Genomic DNA, 12,107 nt, shown 5'->3' with positions numbered 1-12,107 from the left:
AAGCAACATGGGGTCATGAACAACTATAATAATGGACTTAGCTCCTCTCAGCACTCAGTGATCAAGGACAATTCTAAAAGACTTGTAATGGAAAATGCCTTCCACATCCAGAGAAAAAACTATGGAGTCTAAATGCAGATAAAAGCAGATTATTTTTACTTTTTTTAAAACTTGTTTTATTGCTTTTTCTCATTTTTTCAACTTTAGTTCTGATCCTTCTTTCACAACTTGACTAATATGAAAATGTTAAGCATGATTGTACATGTATAAACTATATCAGATTACTACTCACTGTCATGGGGAGGGGAAAATATGGAACTCAGAAGCTTACAAAAGATGAATACTGAAAACTATCTTTACATGTAAATTGAAAAAAATAAAATGACATTTTAAAAAATATTTAAAGTTTTCTTAAAAACCTGTATCATGTTATTTCAGATGTGTAGAAAAGATGAGAGGAACACTACAAAGTTGATTTGATTAGATTAAAAATGTCAGATTTAAGATCATAAACCATTAGGAAACACTTTAGTCCTCTTCTTGAAAAGGAGACTGCTGTGTGTTCTGAAGGTTTTGCAACTAAGGCTGTTCAATTTCCAATAACTGTTGTTACGCTAGACAATGTCAGTCTCATATATATATATATATATATATATATATATATATATATGTATATATATATATATAATTAAGTTCATTCCACTTGACAATATTAGAATATGGAAAAGACTGAATAAATGAAAACTGAGGATAAAGATTAATCATAGTTAAATCAAAAGAATAGACAGCTATTTATGAGATGATGTCACATCTGAACTTTGTATGCATTTGCAATTTTAGTTCTTGATCTTGGGTCAGCTCAATGCATTTTAGCAAATATTTACTAAACATTGCTAGACACAAAATTTTGTGTGAGGCTCTGGGAGATACAAAGATATATGGATAGGTGAGCTGTGTAAATCTACCAACTCCTAAAGATTACAAATATTGGATTCTTTCTTGGAGATTTCTTCCTAAAATCTCTTTTGATTCATGCCTCTACTGAGATTTTTCTCAGGAAAATCAGAATTTGGCTTATGTCAGGATCTGAACAACATAGGAACAAAGCCATCAACTGTAGCGCAAGTGTGTTCTTCCTAAGAATTTATGTTCCTTTTTTGAGCGCCATTACCCCTTCTGAAAGGGGAAAGGACTTGTGGCTGCTTGAAAGATAAGCAAACCTCCTTATGACAAACCTCATCTCCCCAAGAATTTTTAACCTAAACCTTTAAACTTAAAATGATATCCTGATTGGGCCTCCTGGAACATAGAAAGTATTTAAAAGTTAATACAGTTAATAGAAACATCTCCCATCTCCTTTAGACCTTCACGGTTCACTTAATTCACAATATCGGTGAAGGATAAGATTAGGTTTGGGGACTTAAAAAAAAAACCAAACCTTAAAAAAGAAGAATAGGGATGGATAGACAGAGTCAGAAGTCATCTGTGTAGAGATGATACTTAAATCTATGGGAGTTGATGAAATCACCAAGAGAATGGAAGGGGGGCAGGGCAGTCTTGGGGATACACTCAGATGGGGTGAATAATACAGTAAAAAGAGGACTCAGGAGGTTAGACAGGTAAGAACTGCAGAAAAACAATACCATAAAACCCAGAAAACAGAAATTATTCAAAAGGACACAGAAAACAGTGTTAAATGCTGTAAGAAAAGGTAAAAAAAAAAAAAAGATGAGGATTGGGGAAAAGGCACCATATATTTGGCAATTAAGAGATCTGGGAACTTTTTTTTATCAAAGATTTTATTTATTTTGAGTTTAATTTTTCCCCTTAATCTTACTTCCCTTCCTCCACTCCCCACAGAAAGCAATTTGTCAGTCTTTACATTGTTTCTATGGTATACAATGATCCAAATTGAATGTGATGAGAGAGAAATTATCCTTAGGGAAGAAACATAAAGCATAAGAGATAGCAAGATCAGACAATAAGATAATTAGGTTTTTTTCCCTAAATTTAAGGTAATAGTCCTTGGTCTTTGTTCAAACTCCACAGTTGCTTCTCTGGATACAGATGGTATTCTCCATTGCAGAACGCCCCACATTGACCCTGATTGTTGCACTGATGGAATGAGCGAGTCCATCAAGGTTGATCATTGCCCTATGTTGCAGTTAGGGTGTACAGTGTTTTTCTGGTTCTGCTCATCTCACTCAGCATCAGTTCATAAAAATCCTTCCAGGTTTCCTTGAATTCCCATCCCTCCTGGTTTCTAATAGAACAATAGTGTTCCATGACATACATATACCAGTTTGAAGGACATTTACTTGATTTCCAATTTTTGCTAGCACATATAGGGCTGCTATGAATGTTTCTGTACAAGTGATGTTTTTACCCTTTTTCATTATCTCTTCAGGATATAGACCCAGTAGTGGTATTGCTGGATCAAAGGGTATGCACATTTTTGTTGCCCTTTGGGCATAGGAACTGTTTTTTTTTCAAATTGAAATTTCGTTTTTATTTCACAAGTAATTTTCCTTCCTTCCTATCCCTTACTCCTTTAAAAAGAAAATAAATTTCTTTCAATTAACACACATACACACACACACACACACACACACAGTCAAACAAAACAAATTCCCTCACTGGTCATTTTCAAAATAAATGTCTCATTTTTCACCTAAATGCATTATTTTTCTATCAGGATATAGATAACATACTTCATTATCAGTCCTCTGAAATTATGTAAGCCATTTCACTGATTATAGTTCTTATAGCTTTCAAGATATTTGTTTATATAGTGTTGCTTTTATATAGATTGTTCTCCAGGTTCATTTCATTTTTCATCAGGTTATACAACACTTCAAAATTATCCATTTATAAAGCTGATGTTATAGTATCAATTTTTCTTCTGGTCCTGATTACTTCACTCTACTTCAGTTTATAAAAATACTGCCATGACTCTTCAAATTCATTTGTTTCCTCATTTTCTTAACAGCACAAGAATATACTAATTAAATTTATATACCTTAATTTGTTCAACCATTCCCCAATTGGGGAGCATCCCCTTAGGGCTTTTTGCCACCATAAAAAAGCACATAATATGAATATTTTTGAATATGTAAATCCTTTTCCTCTTTCTTTGATCTCTTTTGGCAGACTTGGCAGACTGAGTCACCCTCTCCCAATATATTATTATTTCATTAAATATATGTAAAAATCTAACAGATTTTTTTAAAAAATTGAGTTTTAAATTTTCTCCATTCCTCCCATCACCCTTTCTTGAGAAGGCAAGCAATTTGATATAGATTATGCATGTGAAATCATGCAAAATGTATTTCCATACTATTGTTGAAAAAAGAAAAAAAAGAGGAAATAGGTTTTTAAAAAATATTCTTTGATCTGCATTTAGACTCTCAGTTCTTTTTCTGGAGATGAGATATCATTTTTCATCATATGTCCTTCAGAATTACCTTAGATCATTGCATTGTTAAAAATCTACCTCCAAGGGACAGAATGTCATATGAAATTAAGAACAGGAGGCCAATGTTGCTGGAATACAGATTACAGGGGATAAGGGTGTAAGAAGACTGGTTATGAAGAACTTTAAAAGCAAAATAGAGGATTTTATATTTGATAGAGGCAAAGGAGGGTCACTAAAGTTTACAGAATAAAGGGGTGATGTGGTCAGATCTGTGTTTAAGGGAGATAATTTTGATAGCTGAAGGAGGATGGACTGGAGTGGGGAGACACTTTCAGGCAAGTAGTCAACCAGAAAGCTACTGAAATGGTCTAGGCTTGAGGTGATGAAAGTTGGACCTGAGTGGTGATAATATCAGAAGAGGCAAGGGATACACATACTAGAGATGTAACAAAGGTAGAAAAATCAAAACTTGTTAACTTGTTGGAGATGGGGTTAAAAGATAGTGAAGAATAAAGGAATACCCCTTTGTGAGCCTAGGCAAAAGAAAGTAGTAGTATTATCCACAATAATAGGAAAATTAGAAGGAAGGGAGGGTTTTGAGGAAAGATAATTAGTTCACTTTTGGACATGCTGAATTTATGAAGCCTATCCAGTTGAAGATGTCCAATGCATATTTGGAAATGCAAGATTAGAGATCAGGAAAGAGGTTAGGGCTGGACAAGGATAATCATCTGTGTAGAGATGATAATTTAATCCACAGGAGTGGAGGAAATCACCAAATGAAATAGTACAAAAAAAGAGAAGAAAATTTAAGACAGATTGATGGACAGCCACAGTTAGTAGGTATTACTTAGCACAAAAGAAACTGGTCAGACAAGTAGAACCAGGAGAGAGCAAAGTGGGGCTAAAATAAAGAGAAAAGAGCATACAAAGAGAGGGACTGATACTGTCAAAGGCTGCAGAGAGATTAAGAAGGCTAAGGATAGAAATAAAAGGATAGATTTGGCAATTGAGAGTGCATTAGGGATTTTGGAAGGAGCAGTTTCAATTGAATGGTGAGGGCAGAAGCCAGAATGTAGATGGTTAAGAAGATAGTGAGGTGAGAGAAGAAGAAGCAGAAGCACTCACTGCTCACAGACTACCCATGGAATGGGTGGACCAAATGAGGGGTGGGGCGGGGCTGAGGACAAAAGAAATTTGGATATCTTTGAAAGCACTAGGAAAACAACTGGAAGGCAAGAAGACAATGAAATTGAGGAAGAGAATGTAGATGATAAGAAGGGGCAATCTGCTGGGTAAGAGGATAAAATGCAATCATGTGTGCATGTAATTGATTTGTCTGGGCAAGGAGAAGGGCCATCTCTTTATCTAAGACAAGGGTAAAAAGGATCTGAGTGACCTTAGATGAAAAGAGAAGAAAAGGGAGTCTTGGCAAATTTAAAAAATAAAACGTGAGACAAGGATCCCAGCTGAGAAGGTAGAAGAGCGAAGTTATTAACAAGTTGGAGAAGGGACAAAAAGGTTTATTAAACATCATTTATAGGGATAATTTGCTTTTGCATACCTAATTTGTTCTCATGTTTGATTTTTAAAAAAAAATCTGTACCAAAAAGTTTTGAAAATCATTCCTTGGTAGAATAGTTTGGGAAAAAACAGGAAGGAAAATGTTCTATTTGGAACCATTTGCTCTATCAAGACACAGGCATAGTCAGTCAGTAAAAATTACTATTAAATGTTTACTATGGGCCATGAGCTAGTACTTGGGTATACCAGGAGGGCTAAAGTCAGTGCCTCCTCTTTAGGAGTTCACAAAGTGTAGTTGTATCATTAAGCTCTGCAAAACTATTATTTTCAGAAATAATCAGAAATCAAAGAGCCAGAGACTATTTCCTTTGTATTCAGTATTAGGAATATGCTGCTATTTTGTCCAGTCTGTTTTTAGAACTGAAAATTTATTCAGAAAAATTTCTTAGAAAATTCTTTGAAATATTATTCATAAAAATGACATTTTGTGTCTGCATATACATACATACATACATACACACACACACACACACACACACACACACATATATATACATATATCTGTATATACTCCAGAGAAAATTATGCAAACCCTTGAAGCTGAAGACAGAAATTTTCAGCGATATGTGCTTAATATAAAAATGGAATTATAATTTTCCTCAACTTTGGATAGTCTTCAAACTTTTCCAGGTACCACCTTAAAAAAAGAAAAAAAAATAATTTTTTTTTAACGCAAGGACCATTCTTTCTAAAAAGCTTTAACCAGGTACTTTCAAAATAAAAGCAATGGAAGATAGGTTTTGTTATCATCACCATAAAACAAAGAAATAGCTGAAATAGATCTTTTTTACTAAGCTAATACATATGATGGCAATAGAATTTCTATAACAATTTCGTTTATGAAATGGGTTATCAGATATATGTTGTTATTCATAAGAGAACCAATTTCATTTATTTTGATATCATCAGGGTTGCTGATCTTGCCTCACATCTCTATTTTCATTGCCGGCACTTAGCACAGTATCTGGCAGATCCAAAATAAGCAATTACTCAATGCTTGTTGATTTATTCTTATTGATCAACACAATGGGAAGACAGAACCTTCCCCACAGAGCTGAAAAAAAAAGACAGCTGTTGGAAAACTGGGCTGAAATAAAAAAAAAATTCCCCAAATAACATGCAAGGTCCAATGAGGAAAAAAACTACTCACTCACAAATATGCCCCTTTGCTTTTGGGAAGGCACTAATTATTATAAGTTTTTCTTTGGATCAACTCTGTTTTCTTTCTACAACATCCAGTATCAAATATGGATTTTTTAAAATGAAAGGAAATTATTATCTGAACCTTTCTATAAAACTGTTTAATTATTAAAATGAGGATTCTGGAGAGGCAGAGCCAAGATGGCTGAGAAAATGGCAATGACTTACCTGAGCTCTCCCCAAAACTCCTCTGAAAATATTTAAATAATGCCATAAATCAATTCCTGAAGCAGCAGAATCCACAAAAAGTCAGGGTAAAAGAATTTTTCTAGCCAAAGTTGACTTAGAAAGATTGGCAGGAAAGGTCTGTTGCACCTGGAGCAGGTCTTGAAAGCCACTGAACTAGCAGTTACAGCAGTTGTTTCCAGAGCTCTCAGGTCAAAGATAGTCAGGATGTTGAACAACTGATCAGAAGGAAATTACAGGGATCATTTTGCTAGTATTGAGACAGAACTCTTGTTTTGGGTCCATCTGGATATGAATCACAGTCCTTGGTGGTGATCACCAGATGAGGAGGACCAATAGCACACCAGAGCTTGCAGCTGAATTGGAGCAGTGACCCTTGGCACTATTGCAGGGCAGGAAAGAGTGCTAGTGGACACTCACAGACTAGAGCACAGGTCAGAAGAGTAGTAAATGCACCTCTCCAAAGATCCTGCCTCCTTGAAAGAACTGAAAACTTACAAGTCCCAAGAAGTAAATCTGAAAACAACTGCACAAAAACCCCTGAAGCTTGGGACAGTGGGCCCTCCATTCCAGAAGCAGAGCTCCTTTTAACAAAGAATTAAAGTCAAGAAATAGAATGAGAAAAATGAACAAACAACAGAAAAAAATTCTGATCATAGAAAGTTACTATGGTGTCAAGGAAGATCAAAACATACACTCAGAAGAAGATAACAGTCAAAGTTTCTACATCCAAAGACTCCAAGAAGAATATGAATTGGTCTCAGGCTATAGAAGAGCTCAAAAAGGATTTTGAAAATCAAGTAAAGAGAGAGGAAAATTTGGAAAGAAAAATGAGAGTGATGCAAGAAAATCCTGAAAAACAAGTCAATAATTTGTTAAAGAAGATACAAAAAAATTACTGAAGAAAATACTTTAAAAGCCAAACTAAGCCAAATGGTAAAAATGGTACAAAAATCCAATGAGGAGAAAACTAGAATTGGTCAAATAGAAAAAGAGAGACAAAAATTCATTATAGAAAATAATTCCTTAAAAATTAGAACTGAATAAATGGTAGCTAATAACTTTATGAGAAATCAAGAAACACTAAAGCAAAACCAAAAGAATGAAGGAAATAAAAGAGAACATGATCTCACTGGAAAAATAAGCAAACTGGAAAAAAGATCCAGGAAAGATCATTTAAAAACTTGAATTACTTGAAAGTCATGATCAAAAAAAAAGGTCTTTGATGTCATCTTTCAAGCAAGTATCAAGGAAATCTGCCCTGATATTCTAGAGGGTAAAATATAAATTGAAAGAATATACTAATCACCCTCCTGAAAGAATGCAAAAATGAAAACTTTGGGGAATATATAAATATCTGTATCTATATCTATAGGTCCATATAGATATATCTATAGATATAGTCAAATCCCAGAGCACACAGTCAAGGAGAGAACATTACAAACAGAAGAAAAACAATTCAAGTATTGTGGAGTCACAGTAAGGATAACACAAGCTTTAGCAGCTTCCACATTAAAGGATCAGAGGGCTTAGAATATGGAGGGCAAAGCTGGCCAGCTAATAGTGTATATTCTTTGAGGTGTTTTGCTGTGGTCTCTGAGCTTAAATAATTTATATATATAATTTTTGCATTAATATTCATGAGGGCTAATTAGTTTAGGTTTTCCTGTATTTTTTTTTTTGTTTTTGCAGGGCAATGAATGGAGTTAAGTGGCTTGCCCAAGGCCACACAGCTAGGTAATTATTAAGTGTCTGAGGCTGGATTTGAACTCAGGTACTCCTGACTCCAGGGTCAGTGCTCTATCCACTGCGGCACCTAGCCATGCCGCTTTTCTGTATTTTCTTTGAGTTTATTCATAAACTGCTCAATTTCCTTTTCTAAGAATGGGCTATTTAAGTCCTCTATTTCCTGTCTTGTTACACTAACTTGGGGGTAGTGTATATTTTTGTAAATATTAATAATTTCATTTAGATCATCAATTTTATGGCTATGTAACTAAGCCAAAGAGCTCTTATTAATTTCCTCTATTTCTTCACTGGTTACAAGTCCAACTTTAAAATTTCTGATACTGCTAATTTGATTCTTCTTTTTTTTACAATCAATTTAACTAAGGGTTTTTTCCTTTAAATAAATTATTATTTATTGATTCGATGAGCTTTTTTTTATTTTCACTATTCTTAATCTCAGGGTTTTATTCTTTTAAAAAACTAACTTTGATTTTTATTTACTAATTCAGTAGAGGTTTTTTATTTTTTCGATATTGTTAATCTTTGATTTTCAGAATTTTGATTTTGTATTTAATTGGTTTTGTTTTTGTTTTTTGCAAAGCAGTGGGGTTAAGTGACTTGTCCAAGGTCATATAGCTAGGTAATTATTAAGTGTCTGAGGCTGGATTTGAGCTAAGGTCCTCCTGACTCCAGGACCAGTGCTCTAGCCACTGCACCACCTAGCTGCCCCTATTTAATTGTTTTTAAAAATGTTCTAGTTAAAAACAATTTCTTTGGTTATATTCAAATTCACTGATTTGTTCTCTCTTTTTGATAAAAGAGTTTAGAGATAAACATTTACCCCTATTTATTTTTTCTGGTTGCATCACACAAATTTCATTATGCTTTCCAAATGTCATAATTTTAAAAGAAATTATTTATTGTCTCTATGATTTGTTTTTTGACCCATTCATTTTTCAAAATTAAAGTATTGAATTATGATCTTTAAAAGATGTTTAATATTTCAGTACTAATTTGCAGATCTTTTATCTCCTAATATGTAATCAATTTTTGGGAAGGTAAACTTGAAAATTAGGTATACTCTTACTTTTCCAATTCAACAAATTCCAGCATTCTATCATATCTAATTTTTCTCAAATTTTATTATGTCCTTTATATCTTTTTGTTAGATTTTTATGCCTGAAAGGGATAAACTGAGATATCTCTACTACTGTAGTTTTATTATTTCACCCTATATTTTTCCTTTAAAAATTAAGATCCTATGCCATTTGGTACATATATGTTAAGCAATGATATTAATTGTCTATGGTACATTTCAACAAAACATAGTTTCCATCTATTTTCTTTAATTAGTTCTATTTTTGTCAGTTTCACCTTTATGACACATCCAGATTATGCCACCCTTCTCTCCTCTAACATGGTACCATTCTGGTATAGGCCCTCATTGTCTGGTTTACAATAATAGCTGCTGGTAGCTTTCCCATTCCAATCCATCCTCCATTTATTGATGAAAGTGATTTTCCTTCAGCATCCTATAGCATATTTTCCTTCCACTATGTCATTCTCTTCCTTCTACCCCTAAAACAAGTGGTTCCTTATTGTTTCCAGGATCAAATACAAAATTCTCTGTTTGGCATTCAAAACACATTCAAAACCTAGTCCTCTGGAACCTTTCTAGTCTTCTTACACCTTACCCTCTACCCCCTACTCTGCCCCAGAGACACTGGTTGTAAAACATTCAATTTCTGGACCTCATGATTTTCCCTGTCTAGAATATTTTCTCTCCCTTTTCATTTCCACCTCCTGGCCTCCTTCAAGTCCCAATTAAAATTCCAGTAGCTACAGGAAGCCTTCCCTGACCTATTTTAATTTCAGAGCACTCTTTCTGTTAATTACTTCCATGAAATGTTAAATTTATTCTCCTTATAGTTCATTTGTAAATATTTTTTGATTGCTGTCTCCCCCCATTAGATGGTGAGCTCTTTGAGGGCAAAGACTATTTTTGATTTTCTTGGGCTCTCTAGTGCTAAGCATGGCACATAACAGGTGCTTCATAAATGTTTATTGACTGACTGTGTGACCCTAGAGAGGCAACTGAAGGACATAGGAGTTTATGAACTAGATCTCCTTGACCAATCAGAGGAGTTCATGACTCCCTCAAGGTCATGTCCAAGGTCACACTCACTGTGAAGAGTACATCAGCTGTTCATCTGTTATGTTTCATTCAACAAACATTTATAAAACATGATAGAATATACAAAACCTACTACATACAAAATTTGTGATGAGAAACTTGGTTGCTCAGCTGCAACACATGGAAATGAGACAATAGTTGTTGGAGACTATTTGCTAATTTTTTATGTAATATTTTTGTAGAGATACTAAACTATAGTTTTCTTTCCTGGTTTAGGTATAAAGACCATATCTGTTTCATAAGAAGAATCTGAAAGGGTTTCTATTTTAGGAAAAAAATGTATAAAATATTTAGAATTAACTGTTCCTTGAATATTTGGTAGAAATCATTTGTAAAACCATCTAGTCCTTGACTTTTTTCCTTTGGGAGGTCTTTTATGGCATGCTTAATTTCTTTCTCTGATACTAAGTTATTTAAATAATCTTTTTTATTTCCGGTAAGCTGGCATGTTATATTTTTGTTAGTATTCTTCTATTTCATCTATATTATCAGTTATGCTGGCATAAATTGATTCTAATAGTCATCTTTATTCATCAACTGTGAATCTTTTACATTTTTGATTAATAATATTTTGATTTTCTAGCTCTTTTTAAGTCAAATTTACTATTTATTTATTATATTAGTTTTTAAAACTTAGCATCTAGTTTTATTTATTAAATGTTTTTATTTGGGGGTATTTTTTCTTTCAATTTTGTTAACTGCTTCTTTGATTTTCAGATTTTTAAATTTGATATTTAATCAAGAGTTTTGATTTTATGTTTTTCCAGTTTTTATAGCTATCTGCCCAATTAATTGATCTTTCTTTTCTTGATGAAAATATTCAGAGATATCCATTTCCCCTAAGGATTGCTTTAACTGCCTTCCATAAATGTTGCTATGCTTTCAATTGGTATCATTTTCATTGATGAAATTTTCTATTATTTCTATATTTTGTTCATTGAGTCATCATTTCTTTAGGATTGAGTTATTTAGTCTCTCATTAATTTTCTTTTTTTCTGTAAAGGTCCATTAATATAATTTTTGCTTTACTGTGTTTATTTAAGGAAGCATTTAGTGCTTGTGTTTCTGCATTCATTTGTGCAGCTTCTGTACTTCGATATATGGTTAATTTTTGTAAAGGTGACACACACACACACACACACTTAAAAGGTATGCAAAAGTCTTGCTCTTTCCATTCAGTAATCATCAAAAATTTCTCATCTCAATCTGTTTTGAAATTTTAGCCAGCTTCTTCTTGTTTATCTTTTTGTTAGATTTGTCTAAATATGAAAAAGATACATAAAAGTCCCTTAATATTATAGGCTTACTATATCTTCTTCTCACTTCATTAACTATTTCTTTAAATATTTAGATTCTATATTATTTGGTGCATATGTGTGTTAAATATTGACATTGAGGGATAACCTATGGGCCCTTTAAGCATAATTTAGTTCCTCTGTTTATTTCTTCATATCAAGTTTATTTTTACTATTGCCTGAAAAATCATGACTGCTACCCCAGCTTTTGTAATTAAGACAAGTGAAAATAAGCATATAGAATTATTAAGATAAAAAAAACTTACCTGTGATGTTGTTTTGCTCTGGACCCTAAAATGAAGGTTGTAAATATTGCAAATGCAATGCCTTCCAAGGACCAGCTCGCAAGAGCATAACCATACCATTCCATCACTTCTCCAGAGAAATTGGCTGCAGAAACATATTCAAACAAGCCTCCTAAAATTAACAAAAGGAGAATGAAAGTATAAATTTGCCATGAACACCCCCTACCCCTGACAAAAAAGTGAAATGTTATCAGTTCATG

At 33.4% G+C, this 12,107-nt stretch overlaps 1 protein-coding gene across 1 annotated transcript in view; it reads right to left on the bottom strand.

Annotated features, from left to right (window-relative positions):
• Nucleotides 1-5,242: 5,242 nt before the first annotated feature.
• The window catches only part of SRD5A1 (steroid 5 alpha-reductase 1), a 28,040-nt gene continuing 21,175 nt past the window's right edge, over nucleotides 5,243-12,107 (bottom strand). Inside the window, exons 4-5 of the mRNA XM_074200225.1 lie at nucleotides 11,869-12,019; nucleotides 5,243-5,636 (exon numbers count right to left, since the gene is read on the bottom strand). Of these exons, the coding sequence (XP_074056326.1) occupies nucleotides 5,570-5,636; nucleotides 11,869-12,019 (218 nt within the window). The 3' untranslated portion in view covers nucleotides 5,243-5,569. The remainder of the gene's footprint in view (nucleotides 5,637-11,868; nucleotides 12,020-12,107) is intronic.

Source organism: Macrotis lagotis, chromosome X (assembly GCF_037893015.1).
Source record: "Macrotis lagotis isolate mMagLag1 chromosome X, bilby.v1.9.chrom.fasta, whole genome shotgun sequence".
Lineage (NCBI taxonomy): Eukaryota > Metazoa > Chordata > Mammalia > Peramelemorphia > Peramelidae > Macrotis > Macrotis lagotis.
This window is presented reverse-complemented; position numbering and strand designations above follow the sequence as displayed.